The 24,839-nt window shown below is 35.6% G+C and overlaps 1 protein-coding gene and 1 non-coding gene across 3 annotated transcripts; both read right to left on the bottom strand.

The window, feature by feature from the left end:
* Nucleotides 1-1,066: 1,066 nt before the first annotated feature.
* Nucleotides 1,067-24,614, bottom strand: LOC120771316 (sprouty-related, EVH1 domain-containing protein 1). Of its 2 annotated transcripts, none has more exons than XM_040099256.1 (9): nt 24,443-24,614; nt 21,982-22,653; nt 5,804-5,981; nt 5,299-5,467; nt 3,096-3,175; nt 2,949-3,024; nt 2,542-2,876; nt 1,962-2,380; nt 1,067-1,414 (listed from the first exon to the last, which is right to left on the bottom strand). In XM_040099256.1, the coding sequence occupies exons 2-9, from the start codon at nt 21,999-22,001 to the stop codon at nt 1,288-1,290; spliced, it is 1,404 nt and encodes a 467-aa protein (XP_039955190.1). In that variant the 5' UTR covers nt 22,002-22,653; nt 24,443-24,614; the 3' UTR covers nt 1,067-1,287. The 2 variants fall into 2 exon arrangements, with proteins under 2 accessions (XP_039955190.1, XP_039955189.1); XM_040099255.1 differs by having other exon boundaries at nt 2,539-2,876; nt 24,443-24,613.
* On the bottom strand, nt 10,179-10,258 carry Trnal-uag. Its single transcript has one exon. It is a non-coding gene; the product is annotated as a tRNA-Leu (tRNA).
* Nucleotides 24,615-24,839: the final 225 nt, after the last annotated feature.

Here is a 24,839-nt window from a genome sequence, read left to right as displayed (position 1 = left end):
TTTGGCGTCATTTCTTTACTTTTATTTTTACTTGTACTATTACATTTGAAAATTTGCCTTAGTAATACTGTGCGCGCTCGCTGCTCACAAAGAAACTTCGTTAAACTTAAACATAGTATATATTAGAGCAAACAATTATAAGTGGCACATTTGTATTAATATTAATTAAATTAAACGAAGCATCTATAGCCGATGAGAGATACAGAAATATGTATATTACACGTAGAAAATTTAAAATTAAAAAAAAATTAATATAAGCGTCGTCATCGCAAATAAATTTCGCAATGTGTACCGTTAGTTAACTATTTACAACTTAACATTAGATTTCAAGTCACACGCTTAAAAATAAAATTGCTTAACTTATTTTGAAACTGTACATAAAAACCCAGTTTTTACACTATATAAATATATCATTTAATAAAAAGTTTAAACAACGCATATAAAAAAAGATTTATGCGAAAAGACAGTGCAGGCTGTTCTGAAGTAGTGAATATAAGTTTTGAACTTATCAGCTTTTGTGTGTATCATTAGCATTTAAGCATGTGGTTAAAAATACTAGAATGTATTATATATGGCCTCACAAATTAATAACATATACACAAAAAAATATGGATGATAAATATGATTTGTGATAGAAAAAAAAGCAATCAACTTGAGAAATTTATATGAAGTATTAGTGAAAATGTTACGAAATGCAAATTTAAACAACCTACCATAAAACATATACAATATTATTTCACTTTGTGCCAAAACCAAAAGTACTACAAATGTATGAAGCGTATTAGTTTAGAAAAGCAAACGCCCATAGTCATTTTGTTGTGCTGTGGGTCGTGCCTGTTGCAGCGCATAATGCATTGGCGTTTGGAGTTGCTGTTGTTGCTTGAGTTTCTTCTTCTTCTCCTTCTTTTGTTGTTTCAAGCGCTGCTTGTTAATCTTCTCCTGTTCCTTAGCTATTATGGCGTCATCGCTAAGGTGCCATTGTTCGAATTGTTGTGTCAATGTGCCACTAGTGCTTGTTGAATGTTGCCTTTGTGGTTGTTTTTGTTGCACTTTCTGTTGTTTTTGCTGTTGTTTATATTGGTTGTAGTTATTGTAATTGTAGCTATAACTATTGTAATTAAGTTTTTTGTAGTTGCAATAGTTGTAGTTGTAATTGTAGCTATCGTAGTGATCATCCAAATCGCCAATACCGTTGCCATCGTAATCATAACTGTCTGAATTCATAGCATCCTCATAACCGTAAACATAGCCATTGTCGAATTGTTTTTGCAATCGTCCCTCCAAATGTCAGACTTGTGGTTTATGTCGACCGCCGCACACGCCGCATGATACTCCCAGCCAATGGCAGGCGCGCAGCGGCGGATAACACCAAAGGCAGGGTACGAGCAATGATAGCAATGTTAAGCCGAGCCAACTGCATGAAAGATGAATGTTGTATTAAATATTATTGAAACAAGAAAAAAAGTGATCTTCGGATGCACCGAAGCTATAAAACCCTACTCAAACAAATAAGTTTGTACACAGATTTCCCAGAAAATTAGTTTCATCGCTCAATTTGTAGTGGTCTGATGAGAACAATTTGATCAGAGATTGTAGCGTTGCTTTGGACAATAATGCATGCCAAAATTAGAAAAGAAAATAAACAAGTTTTCTATACGAGTTCTTGATTTTGATCGATCAGTTTGTACGGCAGATATATACTATAGCCGTCCAATATGAACAATTTATTCAGAGATTACAGTGTTGCTTTAGACATTAATCCATGGCCGTTCCCACAACAGTCGGGTCTACGTAACCGGAACGGACCCGGATTTTTATCCGGCGAAGGACTCTCGGCTATTTATTCATATAAATACATATTTTGTAGTGTTACAAACTTCATGGCAAACTTAATTTTAAACTAATTAATCCGACTCAAACTGCGAAAGCACCGTTTGTGTTTACACGATTTCGTTACTTACCGCTTAGTGCAGCCAGCTTCATTGACGCACTGACATGGATGTTGTGGCGTTTCACCCTCGGCATCGCTCATACAATGATACAACATACAACGCGCACAACCCATGCCCGAAATATACTCGAATGCCGAACGAAAGCGATCGGGTGCAAATTCACAGGCACCCTTCCGATTCCATTCATCATTGTAGAGCTCGTGACAGTAGCGGCAACGAGCGCGTTGACTCTTCTTAATAATATCCACATTGCTCGTGGGATCTTTGAGTATCACACCAGCGGCAATCGGAGAAGATTGAGCAGCCGCAAGTGCTTGTGCAGCTTCCAAAGCATTTCGTTTCTTCAATGCGCTGATCGATTCGCGGCGTGCGTTTAACACTTGCGCGCCAGCCGGCTGATCGACAACCGGATAATTGTAATCATGCACCTGTAGGACAGGAATCAAAAAAAAAAGGAACAGGAAATAAAAATCAAACGAAGAAAGTAAATAAGAATAAGAGGTAACGCAAAAATAGAGTAAATTCGGAAATGGAAAGAAAAGATTAGCATTAATGAGACTGCATACACACAAAGAAAATTCATTACCGCTGTTAGTTGAACATAGGAGTAATTCTCGCTAGTCGCAATGGCTGTTGGCAGCGATGGCGGTGGCGCTTCAAGTTGACTCGACGAGACTGTGGTGATTGGGGGCGATACGATGGCTACGCTTACGTTTGTGGTAACGTTGCTGTTGTTATGAGCACCAGTTGACACGTTGATGGCGGACAGCGAGGGTGGTGGTGGTGGCGCTTGTAGGCTGCATGATTTCTCGTTCGATATGTAGTGAATGGTGGCTTTAGGATGTTGAGTGACAGTACCATCCGAAGATCGGTCCAAATCGCTTTTGTTGCTGATGCGTTCACCGCGATCGACACTAATACTTTCTGTTGGAAAAGTGTGAATAAAATATTTGAAGATTTGTACAATTTCAGTAAACTATATGAGCGTGAACGTACTGTGACTTTTTTCGCTGCCTTCGGGACTTGAATGTGACTTTTGTATGCACTCGGCTTCTATAGGTAGATCTAGGGTCTATGAAACAAATAAAAAATATATAAATAATTTTAAAAATAAGTATAATATTACAACGATTTAATACGCACCATAAAAACGTCGTCTTCACCCACAGAGTCATATTTTGTAAGGGGCGGACATATTATTGATGGGTTAGATTTGGCCAGGCCTAAAATGGGAGAAAGTGTGAAATACCGTTAATATATGTGTATAGCTTTGTGAAAAAGAAATGTTATGGATCACCGTTAAATCAAAATTTATACAAATTTCAAAATAATAAAAAAAAATGCTGAGGCATTACTTATTGATTTACGGCATATTAAAACACTAAAAATTAAAAAATAAATACAAAATTGAAATAAATATTAACAATACGAAATACGGCGACAAATTAAACAAAAAACTAAGTTGTTGTTTAATATGGGACTCTTGGCGTCTTTTCATTAGCATTTCGGAAAGAAATGTTCTCTAAGCGCCTCATGAAAACACAGATTTATGGGACACAACACTATATAGGTATTACGGGAAGCCAAAAACTACTAATTCAATACCTTATGCTTTTTACACTAAGTTTAACTTACCAAGCATGAAGTTATTAAGGATGATTTTGTTTTATTATAATTTCGTAATACATATTTGTTGTGAAGTTTTTGAATTTCGAACAATACATTTTTTATAATGGCGAATTAGACAACATTGTGTTGATTTTAGATTTCAATTATTTTTGCATTAATTTATGATATTTTCCAATTATTTTTTTTTTGAAGCAGATCAAGAAAGAAAGAGAAAGAGAGAGAAAAAGCAGTAAAAAAGAAAATCATACCAAATGTATTAAGCAAAAGTGAGTTGAAATAAAAAATATTTTTATAAAAATAAAGTAAAATTATGCTTGAATTTTGTGCATGTAAAAAAATCTAGAAATTATGATAGGAAAACATGCGCACACTTAATACATGCTATATTTAGAAGTGATTGTTATATAATTTGTATGTACATATATGTATGATATGAAAATACAAAAAAAATATATTAAAAAATTTAATTTGATAAACAGGTATTTTAAGTTTTAAATTTATTTTTTGAAATGAATGTAAAATTTTAATAATAATATTTGCGAAATGCAAGCAATATAGAGGATATTTAGTGAGCCAATTGGTCAATTTGAACCATGCATTGATCGAAAAACGTCCAGAATGCGCCAGAAGACACCGCGAACTAAGTTTCTTACACGACAATGCACTGGCACACAAAGCAAAATCGGTTCAGGAGACAATCAAAGTACTTGGCTGGGAGCTGCTGCCTCACCCGCTGTATTCAACAGACTTAACCACTTCCGATTACTATTTGGTATAATTTTACCAAAAGGAAACGTCGGTCGCTACATTTAACATTTTTTTAAATTACCAGCGTTACGAGCTGAGTCTATTTAGTCAACTGCGCCTGTCTGTCCGTCTGTATATACGCCAACTTGTCCCTCAGTTTTTGAGGTATCACTCTGAAATATTACACTCGTTCTTTTCTACCAAAGAAGCTACTCATTTGTCAGAAAAGTTAACATCGGACCACTATAACATATAGCTGTCATAAAAACTGACCGTCCAAAATCTATGTAAAGATCTTTTTATACACTTTTATGCTCTAGAAATACACCTGTAAAGCGCATTATAGCTTATTTTCGTCCGCCGGATTTATAATGTCGCTATTTTGAAAATGCATTTAAAAGTATTTAACATCAATTACATTTCATATATGTATACACATAAGTACAGACATTATATTTAAGTATCTAATTTTATTCTTAATTTATTTTTCATAAATAATTATATATATTATACATTAAAATATATTTAGTTGTGCCAAAAATATAAAAGTCAACACTATTACTTAAAATAAGTGCACCTAAATGTATTTTTAGATGTGCTTATATGCAGAAAACACAAAATATTAAGACCAAAACATGAAATTACCACAACAAAATGCACTTGTACACACTTATGTATGTTTGTATGCAAATATGGGTAAGGCAAATTTTTAATAATGGTAAATTGCGGAAATCAAGCATTAACAAAACAAATGTAGTAGAGAGTGAAATAAACAAAAAAAAAGTATTTTAAATATAAACGAAAATGCGCACAAATACACAATTAAACAAAGAAATTGCAAGCATTGCCAACAACAAGGAACACATAGTATAAATGTATATGATTTTTATAGTTGTTGTAATTGGTGATGATTTTGTTGCTGTTTGCCGCTAACAATTACAATTGCATTGCGCCAGCGAGTGATAATTACCATCAATTAATTCATTGTAGGCGCGCAGTACGCCTTTGTCGAAGGCGCGCGCATCGGCAGCCGTTTGAAAAGTGAGACCATTGCGTTGTTTACCAGCACGCCAGTGATGAAATGTGGGCATCACTTTGTAATACTTCAGATCACGATTTATGACACAGCTTAAAATTACCTAAAATACGAGCAAATGCATTTAATTTGAATGGAGTTATTACCAATTGAGAATAACTGAGATATGTAAATAGTTACTGACACTTCTGCATATTTATCGATAAATCGATTGATGAGAAACTTACAAATTGATTTAACAAAGCAATTGCTTTCGTTTTTAAACTTGATTTTAAAGCATTTGATTTGAAAATTTTTAGAATTAATTTTATTATTTAAAAAATTTAGAACTAATTTAATTTTTTGAAAATGTTTACAATTAATTTTATTATTCAATATAAATTCTTAAGAGCAATGTTTATTAATAAATCAAAATTTTATATTGCATATTATTACTCACACTTTGATCAGAGATTCTTTGGCCGTAAATGATATATTCATGTCCAGCAGCGCCAGGGGATAGTCTAGCACGTTTGCGTATTGAAACATTTGCTAAACCACCCCCGGCGAGTGGTAACCAACCCTCGGTGCTTTCGTCTCTGGTCATAACCTGTGCGCGTACTGTAACTAAGAAGTCGCTGAAATTATAAAAAAAAAATATAATAAATTTTAAAATTAATATTTATTTATATGCAAGTAAAAATTTCAATATAAAAATCGATTAAACGCCAACGAATGCAATAAATGTACTTATGTATGTATGTATGTTTCTAAAGGAATTATATTCACTTGTGCATTTAAGGGATTACATGGGTTTCCTCGGGTAAAAAAAAGCCTTTTTTCAATTTTCTTATATAAAAATTTTTATTGTAACATAAATACACTATTAACAAAAAAATTTAAAATTTTTGGAAAAAAAATATTTTAAACGGAAAAAATATGCGCCTGTGTTGGCAGGATAACAACTTACAGGATCATCTAAAGTGAAAAATACGATATTTAGTTAAAACCTTAACTTGGAACTTGGAAGAAGGAAAAAACTGAAAATTGGATTTTTGGCAGACAGTTTAAAAAAAAATGAAAATTTCGAGATTTTTTTTAATAGCTATAATCGAAAAAAATCCAATTCTTTAAGAATTGTATCTCAAAGACCTGTGTAAAATTTCATGAAGATCGGTTGAGTAGTTCTCGAGAAATCTTGCCAACCGACTTCAAAAACACAGTTTCAAGAAAAACGCGTTCAAAGACGACGCACTTAGCTTAGCTAGCCTCGAGCGCACAAGTTCTCAGGACGGTATCTCCGAAACTATTACTGGAATCAACTTGAAAATTGAAACATTCTAGAGGTGTTGTAGAATTTAACCATTTTGAAACCCGTAAACCCATGAACCCCTAAACGTCAAGCACTAAAATTAAATCACTTGCCTTCATACATAGAACACCTGTTACACAAATGCCCACCTTTTGTAAGATGATACAATTAATTAAATACACATAAAGAACGTACCAACGGGCCCAAAGTCATGCAATCATCCGTGTGCAAAGAATTGCATTACGTACAAAATTATGAAACGAAGGCCTTTTAAGAGTATTAAAGTCGCAGCTGCTGTTAAAAATAACATCGTTGCATAGCAAAAAAATATTATAGACAACCTTCAACAAATGCAAACAGCAGCAATTTTTTATTGTAGTTGTGTCCTTCTATTGGCTACACGAAATGCTTCGCAAACATGTTCGGAGCACGGAGCAAAAGGTGTGCAGCAAAGCAGCGGAACAGGTGGTAGCGCCAAAACGCTGGAGTCAAACGTGTTCTTGGCAAAATTTGTGCGTACTCTTCTTGTTTTTTGGAGTTTCGGAGTTTGCGCTGAAGTGCTAAAGTGTGTACTTATGTATGTATGTATTGGTGTCTGCACGACTTCCTGTCGCTTTCGTGCGTCCTGCACAAACTCAAATTACGGTGTACATATGCGCAACTTCAAAACTCCCAAACTGCGAAAACATTCACACACACGTTTACACTACTTGTGCTTGTGTAGAGAGAATGGAAGTATGCGGTATTGCGCAGCAACAAAAAAAAATAATAATAAATTAAATTGCTGCAACTTTATGAATGGAGTTTTCACGTGTATACTGTATACAACAGTGTTCCATTGGGTTAGCTCGGCATTCGCAAGTTTTTCTCTATCACTATTTTAGTACAAGTCATTTTGCTATTATCGCTTCAAGGTTTTCCATGACGTTCTTTCAATGTGACTTCAATGTTGACACAATGTGGCCATATTCTCTGAATGAAAAGTGGAGTTTCTGCTGGCGCTGGTTATGAATGGAGTTTCAATTTGTGGAGAAGCTCTGTATACAAATATAGAATGCTTGAGCCAAATGTGTATTTGGGCGAGCGTTTATATGCATATGTATAAGTATATGTAGATAAAGATGAGTGTGTTCGCTCACATAAACATTGATCCATATTAATACACTGAACAGGTTATATTAAGTTTGCCACGAAGTTTGCAATACAGAGAGGGAAACATCGGAGACTCTATAAAATATACATACATACATATATGGGTAGTCAAAAAAGTCTTTTCGTATTTTGTCAATAGCTGTCGTTGCAGTTGTATATCCTCAGTGCTACCCATCACATTGTGTCATACCATATGGTGTTGGAAAGGTGAAATTTTAAACTTTACTTAACCAAAAATAAATTCGGGGAAGTTGAAGAAAAGTTACAGCTGTTCAAAAATTAGTGAAAATAATGAAGAAATTCGCTATATTTCAAAATTTTTGTATAAAAAAAGGAAGAATGCCGCGCAAGCCACCAATGAAATTTGTTGAGTTTAAGGAGACGATGCTGTATCAGTTCGTGTAGCATAACAATGGCACGCTCGCTTCCGTTTTGGAAATTTCGATGTAAAAGATGCACCCTGCTCGACCTATCGTTGAAAAAGTCGATGAAATTATGGAAAAGATTGACCAGGACCGCCACATAAGCAGCCATTACATCTCTAATTAACTTAACATTCATCATCAAATGGTTTTGAACCATTTAAAAAAGGCTGGCTACAAAAAGAAGCTCGATGTTTGGGTAGCACATGAATTGTCTGTGAAAAATTTATTGGACCGAATAACCATCTGCGATTCTACATTTTACTGTCAACAACTGACGTGATTGAAGCGAGCAATCGAATAAAAAACGAGCAGAACTGATTAACAGAAAGGACTTCGTCTTCCTTCAGAACAACCCTAGACCACACACATCTTAGATGACTCGGCAAAAACTGGGAGAAGTTTTGATGCATCCACCATATAGCCCTGACCTTGCAACATCGGGCTACCATTTGTTTCGGTCAATGCAGAACTTCCTTAATGGAGTAAAGTTGGCTTCAAGAGAAGCCTCTGAAAATTACTTGTTGCAGTTTTTCGCCGAGAAACCAGAAAAGTGTTACACTGATGGAATAATGTGTCTAGCGGAAAAATTGCAAAAAGTGGTCGACCAGAACGATTTTAGAATATAGAAAATTGACCCACTCTAATGTACATATGTACATAACGTATGTACATATGTATGTATATAAGCATATAGTACTCAGTATCAAACAAATTTCAAAACAATAAGCAGCATTTTCTTCAATTATTCTGAAAAGGCTTTTCCAACATTCTACTTAATAGGAATTTTCCTTGTACTATGCTTTATACTTTACTACTGGAAAAAAGTACACTGAAATTGAGTGTTCAGACTAAACTTATAAGTGAAGTTTATAAGTGAAATATGCCATTTCAGGCGAAAATAAACTCATACGGATTAAGAATAACACTTGTGAAATTTATTGTAGCATTTTTCTACTTACAATTTACGTTTTCTTTACAATAACACGCTAGTTTACAACCCTACTCCCCTTTTCGCATTTTTAAGCATAAAAAGTAAAACAAAGTCTACGAAGCTTAGAAGTGCGAAAACAAAAATAATAATAATAATTTATTTTTATATGTACGTGCTTAATACTCTCAGAATTATAAATAAAATGAAAATATTTACTCTTTTCTTTGCAATGTATTCATACATGTTTCCCCTTCCAGTAACGGTCAGCCCTAGTTGAAACGGCATTTCATTCTTTACGCTAGTATCCAGTGTATCAAAATGTTTATTCCATATTGTACATACAAATTTAGCTAAATATGCACGCAATATATTGCATATAGCCACATACATATGTATATATGTACATGGGCACATATAGAAAGTAGAAGGCGTGTACCTAGGCAATGTCCCTGATAATGCTGTCAATGCCAAGCGAACAGGCAGTAAAGGTATTGCTCAATGATTAACTATGTGAATGTGTATGCACAAATACAAACATACTACATATGTATGTACATAGAAGCATTTTCAGAATGGGCTAGCCGCTTGGCGTTGCTGAGCTCATCATAACTTCATGGTCACAAGCTCAGCCTATATATGCTCCTATATGGCTACATACATATGGATGAACTTTGGAAATGGAAGACTATCAATGGAAATTATATGAATGAAATAATTGTTTAATGTATTTACCGTAAAAAAAATTTATACATAAAATATACATACACACATATGTATATAATGCAGTATATATTTCAAAAATTAATACAACACTAATTTTTATATATAAAAGTTTGCATAAATTCGTAAGCTGCGAAAATAATATTTAGCACATTAAAATTGTTTACCGTCATCCCCTATTGTTCTGCTTTTCAAACCCTATATATTTAACTTTTATTATTAATTATAAGAAAAGTACAGAAATATTTAATTATTAAAAATTTTATGCAAAAATTAAATTGTATAAAAAAATTTCTGACAGCGGTGGGATTCGAACCCACGCCCTTTCGGACTGGTGCCTAAAACCAGCGCCTTAGACCGCTCGGCCACGCTGCCTCTTGCCACCACACTGTCCAATGTCGCTGTTAAGTTTACACACTACCCCATATCGAGAACTTTACACTCACACACATACAAATTGGCTGCCGTTTGTGAGAACGAAGGTCACACACTACAAACGTATGTTTCGGCAACAAACGAATGCTATTGTGAATGATTGTCTGCTATAAAGCTAATGCCGGAGAAATTCATTCACGATATGCTGCAGAACGAATGAATGAATGATACACATATGGGAAGGCGGTAGGTGGGGGCAAGCACTTTTGCTGCATCTATGTATGATGTGTTAAATATTATTTTATGCTTTTTCCGTGTTTTTCTTTTATGCTGCTAAATTATATCATTATATAAATTATCAAGGATTATGAAAAAGTAGATTTAGAACAGTAAGGCGTTTAGTTTATGGCTACATTTTTCATTTTTTAATCTGTACCAAATTTCGTGAAGATTTCTTGTCAAATGTATAAGTTTTCCATAAAAGGACTTGCTTTAGATCAATCAGTTTGCATGGCAATTGAATGTTATAGTGAACCGATATCGATGATTCCGACAAATGAGCAGCTTCTTCAGGAGAAAACGATGATAGTCTTTTCGTATTTCTAATCAAACTTCAAATTATTTTAATAATAAACCTTAATGAACCAAATGTATATCATTTTGGTAGACCACTTTTTGCCATGTTCCGCTAGAGAAATTATTCCATCAGTGTAAAACTTTTCTGGTTTCTCTGTTTTTTTTTTTATTAATATATGACGCTATATACAATAAGTTATGTATGTACATTAGAGCGGGCATAAAACCATTTGGTCGACCACTTTTTGCCATTTTTCCGCTTGAGACATTATTTCATCAGACTTAATTTTTTTTGGTTTCTCGGCGAAAAACTGCGACAACTAATTTTCCCAGACTTCTCTTGAAGCCAACTTTACTCCATTAAGGGAGTTCTGCATTGACGGAAACAAATGGAAGTCCGATGGTGCAAGGTCAGGACTGTATGGTGGATGCATCAAAAGTTCCCAGCCAAGCTCTCCCAGTTTTGGTCGAGACATCAAAAATGCGTGTGGTCTAGCGTTGTTCTGATGGAAGACGAAGCCCTTTATGTTGATCAGTTATGGCCGTTTTTTTCGATTGCTTGATTCAATCGCATCAGTTGTTAACAGTAAAATATAGAATCAATCGTTCGACCAGGCTGGAGCAGATTATTCTTTTCGAATCCCAACAAACACTCAGCATAACCTTACAAGGCGTCAATCCTGGCCTTGCCACCATTTGTTGAGCTTCACCACTCTTGGACCATGATCTTTTTCGCACATTAATGTCCTATTTGATCCCCTTTTTGTCGCCTGTTACCATTCGCTCAGAAATGGTTCGATTTCATTTCGTTTCATCAAAGAATCGCAGATGTTAATTCGGTCCATTAAATTTTTCACAGACAATTCTTGTGGTACCCAAACATAGAGCTTCTTTTTGTAGCCAGCCTTTTTTAACTGGTTCAAAACCATTGGATGATGAATGTTAAGTTCCTTAGCGATGTCGTGGCTATTTATGTATGTAACTGTGTTCTATTTTTTCCATAATTTCATCGACTTTTCAGCGATAGGTTCATTCACATCGAAATTTCCAAAACGGAAGCGAGCGTGCCATTGTTGTGCTACACGAACTGACACAGTATCGTCTCTGCAAACTTCACAAATTTCATTGGTGGCTTGCGTGGCATTCTTCCCTTTTTTATACAAAAAAACTCAAAATATAGCGAATTTCTTCATTATTTTTACTTATTTTTGAACAGCTGTAACTTTTCTTCAACTTCCCTGAAATTATTATTTTTTTGTTAAATGAAGCTTAAAATCTCACCTTTCCACCACTATATGCTATGACATAATGTGATGGGTAGCACTGGAGTTATACGACTGCAATGACATTTATTGACAAAATAGAAAAAGACTTTTTCGACTACCCAATATTTAGTGGGAATTCTAATATGTAATTTATTTTTAGCGTACACTTTATTTTTTAATTAATGGCAGCATTATTTTCTATTACTCATAATTAAATAGTGCAATTTTTTGCAAATAATTAAATCTTTTCAACGCCCAGCTTAACAGCCTCTCTGCAATAAAATCAATAATAATGCTTGAGGGCAAAATAGTGTGTTGCCAAAATGCTTCCAACAAAGTTAGAGCCGTTATTTAGAGTTAACACCTTCTTAAATACATACATATGTCGGTAGGTACACAATTATGAAATGACTGAATGAATTTCCAATAGCTCCGCATACATCTCCATACATATGTACATATGTATATCATATACATGTGTATGTATGTAAGTATGTACATATCTACATTCATGCATATACAAACATCCACGTCCGGCTGCCTGATTGCAAATGTAACAGCGTTAGTGGGCAGCGGAAAAGGCTGGCAATCCAGTCAGCCAGCCAGCCAACAACTGTAGCGCCGATCCAACCAACCAGCTAAGTTAAATAGGTATGTAATATGAAGTGCCACTATCAGCGGCCCAGCCTTTTCTACATACATACAACACACCTACACAAAAAAATGTATATTTACACTTTCTTACATATGTACATATGTATGTATGCGCGTATGTAAATTAAAACACATGTGTTATAGGCGCTGTATGCGGTTGGACGGACAAACCGATGGGTGAAGGAAAAATGACAAGTAGATTAGTTGTTGATAAAATATATAGCGAGACAGGACAAATAAACGAATCTAGGTTACCTGCCTTTATTATGAATGGAACCATTTATTGAATGATAATGACGAATACAAAGAACGGCATGGTATGCAGTATGTACATATGTATGTAGTATGTATGTATTTACTTTATAAGTTAAGTGTGTCATAATGCAAATTTATAAATAAAAATGTGGACTACATACATATGTGTGTGGTTACAGTAAAAATATTTATAGAGTACCAATATTGGAACGAACGCAAAACTATTTATTTCTTTAAGCACAGTTGATTTCTTATATTTTCAATATAGTGTAAAAATTTCGTTGTGGTTCTATTTTGTATACTTTTTTTGTCTGAGAGAACTTGGTTCTTGAAAAATTTCTCTGTTAATCTGTGATTCTATAATAAATCTTTATCAGGTTCTATCAAGCGTATTGTCTGAAAGATTAAAGCCCACCGTCAACAAACTGGTTGGATCTTATCAGTGTGGCTTTAGGCCTGGCAAATCAACAACTGACCATATCACCATGCCCTAAATCTTGCAAAAGAGCCTGCTTTTGACACCACGAAAAGGAGCTGCCTTTTGCCGCTATGTCTGAATTTGGTATCCCCTCAAAACTAATACGGCTGTGTAAACTAACGTTGAGCAACACCAAAAGCCCCATCAGGATCGAGAAGGACCTCTCCGAGCCGTTCGATACCAAACGAGGTTTCAGACTTTCCTGTGACTTTTTCAATCTACTTCTGGAGCAAATAATTCGAGCTGCGGAACTAAACAGAGAAGATACCATCTTCTATAAGTGTACGGCTGCTGGCGTACGCCCATGATATTGATATCATTGGTCTAAACACACGCGCCGTTAGTTTTGCTATCTCCAAACTAGATAAGGCAGCGAAGCGATCTAGTGGTGAACGAGGGCAAAACGAAATACCTTCTGCCATCAAACAAATAGTCGTCGCACTCGCGACTAGGCATCCACGTCCCTGTTGACAGTCATAACTTCGAAGTCTGCGATAATTTCGTCTATTTTGGAACCAGCGTCAAAAAACAAAATTCTATAAGTCATATATGGTGCAGAGGCATGGACGATGACAACATCTTATGAGTCGACGTTACGAGTTTTCGAGAGAAAGTTTCTGCAGAAGGTTTATGGCCCTTTGCGGATTGGCAACGACGAATATCGCATTCGATGGAACGATGAGCTGTACGAGATGTACGAAGGCATTGATATAGTTCGGCGAATTATAGACAGTGGCTACGCTGGCTAGGTAGTGTCGTCCGAATGGATGAAAACACTCCAGCTCTGAAAATATTCGACGCAGTACCCGGCGAGGGAAACGGAGAAGGAGGAAGACCTCCACTCCGTTGGAACGACCAGGTGGAGAAAGACCTGTCTTCGCTTGTAATCTCCAATTGGCGTCACAACCACTACAGGTAATCACGATTTCTAGATTTAAGAGCGCTTGGAGGGTATCTACAGGATTGTTCGCTCTCCAAATACTGGAAATATTCCTATTATTAGTAAAAAATATTAACTATTGTTTACTAGTATGAGCAAAAAAGTAAGCCTTTGTTTATAATTTTAAAATTATTAATTTATACTTCAAAATCTATGTCGTCCCCCTCAAAGTAATCCTCCTTGGTCTAAATACACTTGTACCAACGTTTTTTCCAATCCTCGAAACAGTTGTTAAAGTAAATTTCCGAAATAACCTTCAATGCGAATAGCCATTCTTCAATTGACTCAAAAAGGTTTTCCGGAGCGGTCGTTTGAGTTTGCTGAATAGCCAGAAGTCACACGGAGCTAAAACAGGTGAATTCGGTGGTTCCGGCACGATACTGATTTTGAAAATTTGGCCAAGAACTCACGAGAAGCCAAGAGTTGTCGCACCATAATTCCGGCCTCTCAAGTAGTATTTCTTGTTGACAGTTTGAAGTGATTTTTTCGGCTTCGGTTCAGCTTTGCCACAATATTCGACCGATTGATCGTCTGTTTCCGGGTCGTAAACATAGATTCAAGACACAGCGTCAGTAATAATACGTTTCATGACATCCTGGCAGTCGGAAAGCATTCTTTGAGGTAATGAGAAAGAGGTATTTTAGTGATTTTGGAAGCAATCGTGCTTTCACTTTTCTTTGTCTCACATGATCTTTCAAAATGGTTTTCACTGATCCTTTCGAAATTCCAATGATGTTGGTAAGACCTCTGTCTGTAAATCGTCGATTTTCAAGCGCTAATTCCTTTATTTTACTGACGTGTTGATCATCAGTTGACGTTGATGGCCGTCTTGGATGTGGTTCGTGTTCAACTTTTTGAACTATAGAAACAATAATGATTAGTTTGATGTGACATTTAGCACAGATGTAACTGAAAGTTATACCAACATAGAAAATAATATTTCGCCGAATGGGTTTTTCGCGCAAAATTTAAATTAAAGTCCTACTATTTTTTGCCCACAATTATCAATTTATGAAATATCTGCAATAATCATTTCTCAATTATTTCAACTTTTCTCTCAGAAGATAATTCAACAGTTGAAAGCGCGCTAATATAAGTTTTGAGGAGTGTAACCTTCAAAAATATGAAATTCCTTTAAACTTCACTTGCATCAAACGCCGTTGTTGTGCTTTGGCATGCAGTTGAAGTGGATTCTTAGTGGAGTAACCTTGCTCTCCGCATATAACAATGAACGAATATTTTCGTTCGAGTTCGGAAAATTTTATATCTGCTCTCACTCAGCATTACAGCTACACTAAAAGTGCAGAGAACAAAATATAAGCAAGAGAATAAATAATTTAAAAAGGCATACATTTTTGAGACTGGTAAAGAAATATAATATTTGAAACTATATCTAAGAAGTGTATACATTGAATACCAAACCAATAAAGTTAAATATTCTAGCATAATTTTCCGAAAAATACAACACAGAATTTGGTTTGTCACAACCAAGCCTACCTTAACCAAAATCAAAGGGAAAATAGCGATGCGTGGTAAAGTTGTGCAGCATGCGCTCTCTCAGTGGCCAACAAACGTGCTCTTTACAACTTTCGCTTTGCACACATTTTCGTTAACTTACTCCAAACTTGGAAATACACACTCTCGCAGGCCATCATCTATACACACAGTGGAAGGAAGTGCTCCATTCACTCCACTTTCATGGCAAAAACTGTGCGCTTGAAAGGTGGTGGTGGCTGGTTTTTTTGTGGGTGTTGAGCAATTGATGGGTGATAGAATGTTGCCTAGGCCAATAGACAATACAGTGAGAGCACTGAAGTTAGCGAAAAGCATTATCGCACAACACATCGTGCCGACGAACTAAAGCACAAAGTTGTGGGGTCTCGACATGAGTGCATACATACATATAAGTATGTATGTATATAGACTTTCATGAGTACATACATATACATATGTATATGTCAGTATGTAAATAGTTTTAGCTTTGTTAGGCGAAGGTTTTGTGTTGAAAACTCTTTCTTTTTATAGCTTAATGCATTACATACCCATATACCCATGTATTTATGTACACCAATATTGACATATCTGTATATATTTTTGCACGCACTCGCCCGCATAGGCAAACCCTCAAAACATTTCCCAGACGATTTACCGATTGCTACACGAATTTACCGATCCACTCAACGAGCACGGCGAGTACACAACATGTATGCATTTTCGTGTGAACTTTTACAATAATCATGAATGAACACCTACTACCTACTTACACCTTGGAGTGGTGAGTGTGTACGTGAAAGTGTTTACCCTATATGCGTTTGTTAAGTACGCGTGGGGTTGATTGCTTGTAAAAATACACCAGTACATACACAATAGCAAAATAAATGCCGACTTAGCGAACGATGTTGAATGATAGCGAAAATGTATGCAAGCAATGTTAATGGAAAAGTGTAGTAAAAGCGATGGCAAAAAGAAAATGCTGAATCGTTGGTTGCTATTGACTGTCAGCTAGACGATTCGATGATTTTATTTGACAAGTTTCTTAAAAAAAGCCTGAAGAGAGCTTATAAAAATGTATATGATTTAATAATAGAACAGTGTCTTAGCTCTGGGACAGCAGGATAGACAATATAGCTTACTAATACTTTTAATATTATATTCTAGAGCTTCTCTAGTGTGGACAAAGGACTTCTTTCGAACTGACGCTGGTCGCGCCGCTAGTTCAGAATAAAAAAATACAACTCGCACTAAAAGACGCTTTCAGGTCTGTTAGTTGTGGCATTCTAGAATGATTGTGATTGATTTCTGCACAAAACTCGAAACGAGAGTCATTGCTCAGCCACCGTATTCACCAGATTTCCGGTTTTCTGTGATTTTTTTCTGGTTTAATTTCCGATTTGAGGAACGTACCATAAGTCCAAAGATCTACTATATAAAAATTACCATAGTAACATATGGCACCGAAAGTAAACAGCTATCAAACACATACATATGTAGATTCTAGTTCTTACGACCATCTCGGGTTAAATTTGATGATGATCGTCTAAACGTCTTTCAAGCTGAGGTTGATGTCAGTCAACAGTAGATGTGCTACCTAGTGCAGTTTCCTTCTGTGAGGTGCTGCGACAGCCTGGCTTTGAGCTCGCTGACTGTGCACTCTAAACTGGTCAAGGAGTGCATGACCTTTTTAGCAATAGCTTCCAGCCTATTCAATATTAGGCTCGTATGGCTGCCCAATCACAGCGGACTCGCTGGAAACTGCAAAGCCGATGAGCTAGCTAGGGAGGACAACCTTTCCCCAATTTCATCTGATTGGAGCCGAGGCGATTCTCCGAGATCTGCTTGCGTTCTGGCGTTGGACCTCCAGTGAGCTCAGGAAGCTGTGGTCAACAACCAGAACTTGACGGACTGCGAGATCTTTCTGGTCCAGTGTTAGCCGTAAGAGATCATTCGAACGACTTGCTTTTAGCCTAAATGAACAATGTCCAATATCGCAGGCTATTCTATCAAACGCTCATTGACAATTCTGTGTGGAAGAAGACGAGCTGGAATCATATTGTCACTTCCTTTTTTATTGTGCAGCTTTTAGACTCAGTTTGAAATATCTCGGTAGACACACATTTAGCGAACAAAATGAGGTTACTGGGATTAATATTACCCGCCCAAATAAATTTGTGGTAAGCACTAAACGGATCGTCGAACAATGAGGATCTTGTGATCCATCATTTAGGGGTTTATAAGTAACACAAAGGATGAATATGTGTCCAAGTGAGATTAATCGTTTTTGGATCAACCTAACCAATACCCCTAATTTGTAACGATTTTAGATACAGCTTCCATCAAATTTTGACTGCTGAAGATTTAATCATTTTTAAGAATACCTCAATGAATATAAAAAATTAATCGTGAAAAAATAAGCATAAAGAAACTGTATATGGTTCAGAATATGAAACAGCGGTCCTCAACATTGCGATATGACCGACCCCCGATCCGTACCTGGCAGAAGCTTTTTGTTAATCTATCGTCATCTAACGACCCTCTTATAGAGCTCATACTTATTCACCATAGTTTAAGACCGACAGATTGATTGTTTTTCTGAGCATACTTTCTATGATATTATACCATATAACGGTTTCATAAAAAACAAAAAACCTTTGAACCAGAATTTTCAAGATCTGCTTAACGCCTTCAGCATGAAGCGTGCCTATAAATCATTATCACCTCTTGGTGCGATAAGCAATGCTTTCTTGAAAACGCTTTCATGTTTCCATATAATTTATCAATTTATTGCTGGTATGGGGGTTCTATTAGAGCTACTCATAGTCGTTGAATGAGTCAATAAATTACAATTCTCACTTTATATAAACGTATGTATGTATGTGGAACCACCTAGTGGACATATTCAAGTGTATGCACGGAAAAACTTATGAATGAAACTTTTGGTTATAGCAAAAGTTGAAGAAGTACTTGTTATACAAACTATAAAATATTAAATAGCAATATACCAAATGATCATGGATGTATATACATACATATGTACATATGTATGTGTCTGTAAATGAGCATATACAAATATTTTTATGCTCAAAAAGTCTTTGAAGAACAGAAGTGGTAAAGCTTATATAAGAATTCACTGTTCTGTTATTCTTAATGAATGGAAAGGCAAGCAAATTGACGGCATCGAAATGATGTCACTGAAAGATAGCAAAAAGAGAAAAGAAATTAATGACTTGGCAAGTTGATTGACTGTCTGATTGTTCGCCGAGTTGGTTGGCTTCGCGAATGATTGAAAAAAAACTACCGAACTGTAGTGGGTGTACGCTATAATACTTACTTGCAAGCCTGTTGTATTTCTACAAATACCATATCAAATAAACATAAAAAGTTTTCTTTGTAAAAATATAGTTATTTGTTTTACATACATATGTACATACATTCAACAATATGCAATATACACTTGTATAGCGAAGAAAAAGAGCACTAAATAACTTATACATAGATTATGAAATAAAGCCGCCAGCTTCGTGAATTCTTTGATGTGCTACAATATAAGATTGGGTAGTCGAAAAAGTCTTTTCGTATTTCTGATCAAACTTCAACTTATTTTTTCATATTTACACTAGTAAATAAGCAAACATGCACCGTTTTGGTCGACCACTTTTGGCTATTTTTCCGCTATAGACATTATTCCATCAGTGTTAATTTTTTTTGGTTTCTCGGCGAAAAACTGCGACAAGTAATTTTCATAGGCTTCTCTTAAAGTCCACTTCACTTCATTAAGGCAGTTCTGCATAGACCGAAACAAATAGTAGTCCGATAGTGCAAGGTCAGGACTGTTTGGTAGATGCATCAAATCTTCCCAGCCAAGCTCTCCCAGTTTTTGCGAATCATCAAAAATGTGTGTGGTCTAGCGTTGTCCTTATGAAAGGCGAAGCCCTTTCTGTTAATCAGTTCTGACCGTTTTTTTTCGATTGCTTACTTCAATCTCATCAGTTGTTGACAGTAAAATCTATAATCAATTTTTCGACCAGGCTCATAGTGGATGATTCCTTTCCAATCCCACCAAACACTCAGCAAAACCTTTCGAGGCGTCAATCCTGTCTTTGCGACTATTTGTTGAGCTTCACCACTCTTGGACCATGATCTTTTTCGCACATTAATGTCCTATTTGATCCCCTTTTTGTCGCCTGTTACCATTCGCTCAGAAATGGTTCGATTTCATTTCGTTTCATCAAAGAATCGCAGATGTTAATTCGGTCCATTAAATTTTTCACAGACAATTCATGTGCTACCCAAACATCGAGCTTCTTTTTGTAGCCAGCCTTTTTTAAATGGTTCAAAACCGTTGGATGATAAGTGTTAAATTCCTTAGTGATGTCATGGCTGCTTGTGCGAGGGACCTGTTCAATATTTTCCATAGTTTCATCGACTTTTTCAACGATAGGTGGACCAGAGCGAAGTGCATCTTTAATGTCGAAATTTCCAGAACGGAAGCAAGCGAATCATTGTTGTGTTAAACGAACTGATACTGCATCGTCTCCATAAACCTCACAAATTTCATTGTTGGCTTGCGTGGCATTCTTCCCATTTTATACAAAAATTTCAAAATATAGCGAACTTCTTTATTATTTTCATTCATTTTTGAACAGTTGTAATTTTTTTTCCACTTCCCGAATTTATTATTATTTTTGTTTTTGTTAAATGAGGCTTAAAATCTCACCTTTAATATAGTATGACACAATATGATTGGTAGCACTAGAGATATCGACTACAACGACATCTTTTGACAAAATACGAAAAAACTTTTTCGACTACCCAATATATCTATGTACTTCAGAGTCTCTGACAATTCCTACTGGGTGTTACAAACTCCATGGCATGCTCAAAAGTCTTTTGTTGTTTTCAATAATTATAGAAGGAATGAAGAAAACTTCTATGCTTAGACATCGATGTTAACAGCGCGTGATCATTCATTCATTCCATTGAGCATTAGCTGCAATTTCAGCAACAACATCACCCATAAATTTAAGTAAAGTAGTGGTCGTTCGCGCAGCATTACTTGCGGGTGTAAGGGAACATGCTTTCGTTTTGTTGTGTTTATGGCTTCGTAAACTTGTGCGCAATTTCATAAACGATCAAAACAACTATTAATGAACGTAAGCAAATTTTCGAATGTGCTGTTCAAGTGTTTGCTGAATTTTAATTTGTTATTTGTTGAAGAATCAAAAACATATTGAGGAAAAAATTACGCGATAGCGGCATATACAGACCGGAAGTGGTTTCAATTTCGTTATGCTGAATTTTAATGGCACACTTCAACAGTTCTTCAAGCAAGCGATTTAGATAGTCTATGGGGAGTATGACTCATTTGAATGGGCTCCACTTCGTGTAAGCGTCATTGTATCTGTCAAAATAAGTTGCTTTTCCACACGGGAAAAGTTCTAATACAATACAATCGAGTGTTGTAATGCGGTACACGTAATTCTCGATCATAAATAAAATCAATAATTTTTCTGATGTATAAATATTGTTTAGAAATATGTATAATCATAGGCGTACATCCGTTTTTTGTAGTAGATAAGTAAAAGAGACATAAAAATATGATGAAGAATACAATGTGATCAAATTTGACACGGACTGCCCCATTTAGACATGCAAGTTGTTCATCCACTTTTGTTAATAACAATAACATCGAAAAAGTTAAAGAAACAGTGCCTGAAAACCCTCGAGTTCGCTGAAGGCACTGAAGGACAACTCAGCCGAGACTTTTAATAAATGTAAGGAAAATTCTATTAAGGACTATTTTGAAGACTATAATAAAGACTTACATACATATGTATGTATATTAAAAAAGATGAAAATGCATTTTTTTGTCAGTCCGGGTCAATTCTGATCACATGTGTATTATATATGTATGTAAAACAATTTCAAAGTTATCGATAATAGCTTTTTTCACCTTTATTACTGGAGAAGGCTATGCCAAGGTGCGAAATCTAATATTTACTTTATTTTAAATACTTATTATTACTTTATAAGGTAATATTTTCACATATTTACGTACCTTTCATGTCCTTCTGTCATGATTTGTAATCAGAAAGGTTCTAATGTGGTAGCGTATTGTGTCGGTGGTCAATTTCACCATGATTAAAGCATAAAGACATTCAAAGCTGAACAAACTTCCGACCGACTGGACCCAACCGACTGGACCGACCGAACGCCTTCACTGCACACACAAATACATGTAACTGTGTAAGTTTGTTACGACGAAGTTGTTGTTGTTTTATCTCAGACGAAGGAATAAGCGAACCAGTGAGTGACCAACGATCGCCCGATCGATGGATCCAGTGACCGACCGACACGCACGGATTAACGAAGCGCTTTGAGCTGGTTGTTTAGTAATTACTTTTTATGATTTGGTCTTGTAGATGTTGTGAACGGTTAATTTGTCTTACGTTGCGTTTTGTGGCTTAATATTTTTTTATTGTATGAAAATTGTTCACTAATATGTACACGGATTTATTTTGCTTTTCCTTTGGCACTCACAGGTTGAAGACTTTGCACGTCGTACGATTGGCTTGCTGTTTTGGCCACCGTCAAATATACAAAATTTTGTAACTTTCTCACTTAAACGCTTCTAGCATATGTAACATATGTACGTTATTATTAATATTCTTCTAATTATAAATGTGCTGAGGCAAATTTTTTGTATGTACATACATATGTACATTGTAACCTAAAAAAATGATATGAGTGAAAAGATTAGAGTTGTAAGCATGTGTTTCAAGCTGCTAATATTTGTAATATATATTTTTGGCCATAATTATTATTCTTTAAGCTATGAACAACTCTTCTCACAGAAATATTTTGCATAGAAAAAATATATGCAATTGTTCTTTGGCGGCGCCTTGAAATTTGTGGGCGATGCCAAATCGGTTATGACCAACAAAAACGGCAAACAAATGTGTTCAACCGCAAAAAACAAGGTGATTGTGAGTTGGTAGGCATATCACTCTGCGCCAGCGACTCCAACACACATATTCAAGCCAGTCAGACAGCAGTATCGGCAGATACTACCTAACGATAGATACAACAATAAAATGTTGCTCCAGCGACAAGACAACCAATGCAAACTGCAGCAACAGCATTGACAAAAAGAACAAAAATAAGCACATCAACAGTAGCACAAATAAATTGGATATGGTCTAAAGCGCATAAAGAAAGCTGAACAGGAGCGAAAAACAGCAACTACAAAAATAACAAGATATATTTTTGGGCGATTTCTCTTATTTCCATCTTTACTGCTGCTTCGTAGATGTAGGTTATATTGCTCCTGCTGATGTTATTGTTCTCTCCAGTTGCACATTCTACTTTTTTTTTGGCGGCTGTTGCTGGAGTTGCAAAAAGCTTTATATAAATATATCCACAAATTTATATATGTATGTGCGTAAAGTATATCTTCTAATAATGTTGTCGCTTCCTTTGTTTGGTTTCTGGCGGAAACAGCTCCAGTTTTTCGAGTTCTATGCTACTTCGCCTTTGTTTTTCCACAATGAAATTTATGTACACATAGGAATAATGTTTTTTATTTGCTGTCTCTCATTTTACGCATGTTTTCACAGAGCACGAGAGAGCAAGTGTTGCTTGCGCTGCTGCCACAGCCTTCGTTGACCAAAAAACTTCCGCACGACTTTGCACACATACGAATTTTGCTTCATCCTTTACAATTTACATCTGACGTCTGGACTAACTTTTTAAAAAACCCTGCATTATCAATATCTAAAATAGTAACTAAATAGCTTAGTTTTAAGGGTATTTTAAAGCAAAGTCATTATTCTGACCAAAACTGAAAAAACGAATCTTTCAAATTTGTAAATAAGACAGAACTTATATTTTTTCTATACATATGTACATACATACGTAATATTTGGAAAATATCTTTTTTATTTTAAGGTACTTTTCTGATAAGCTGCATATGTATGTTTTATGCTTTGAAAGATTGTATAATAAAAAAACTATTCCAAGAAGTATCTTGTGGCCCTAGGAAAAAATTTTGCCTGCTACGTTTGGCCAATTCGAGGATTTGCAGTTAAAAGCAAAAAATCCTATTTCAATTAAAAGTTAATACATTAAACGAATTTTATAAGAAAACGTTTCAAAACTATAATTGTCAATGTTTTTTTTTTGATGTTATGATAGGTTAAATAAAACGAACGCAATTGCTGCTGGGCGCGACGCCTGCAACAATCCCCAGCGTGTATCGGAATTTTTTCTCTATATATTGGATAATGCGAACTGTCGTTTTTGGAGAAGCTCTGAAAATTTTCACGCAGTCACAGACACACGCACACGAACACTTGATCTACATATCTACAAATTGGCATTCGCAAAGTAGACACCACCATCAATTTTTCCAACTTTTCCACTTTTGCCACAGCTTCTTCTTCTTCCAATTTTCTTCAGCTTTTGCAGATTTTTCAATCATTAACTACATTTCCAACTTCGAATTCATAACTAACACTCACTTCATCAATATTGTGGATTAAAGCGACGTTTTCTAATTTATTTTTACATTATTTATTTAAATTTTCCTTAATAAAAAATTGCGTGAACATTTTCGCCTCCACCACTATGCCTGATACGCGTATCCGTTCCGTCTGTCCGCATTGACTGCGCTGTAACAGCTCTGCTTGCTCTGCTCCTAAACGCAGTCGCTCCTATTTTCTTCGCCAGTTGTTGTTTTATCACTTCCCCTTTGTATTTGCTGGATTGTTGTGGCTGCACTAACCGTGCAGGGTTGCAAATAGTGTTCATCACAAAACAAATGTGTATACACAAAAGTTGTACCGTTATAAAATAGATTTTTTCAAAATTTGGGAAGTAATAAATCCGTATTTTATTTCTTAAGATTACAGATTTTTT

Source organism: Bactrocera tryoni, chromosome 3, assembly GCF_016617805.1.
Source record: "Bactrocera tryoni isolate S06 chromosome 3, CSIRO_BtryS06_freeze2, whole genome shotgun sequence".
Lineage (NCBI taxonomy): Eukaryota > Metazoa > Arthropoda > Insecta > Diptera > Tephritidae > Bactrocera > Bactrocera tryoni.
This window is presented reverse-complemented; position numbering and strand designations above follow the sequence as displayed.

Coding starts and splice junctions, on each gene's coding strand:
- LOC120771316 (XM_040099255.1), bottom strand. CDS start 22,001: ATGACAGAAGGACATGAAAG. Junction 3,025..3,095: donor GTGAAGACGACGTTTTTATG/GTGCGTATTAAA, acceptor TTTGTTTCATAG/ACCCTAGATCTACCTATAGA. Junction 1,415..1,961: donor GAAGCTGGCTGCACTAAGCG/GTAAGTAACGAA, acceptor TCTTTCATGCAG/TTGGCTCGGCTTAACATTGC.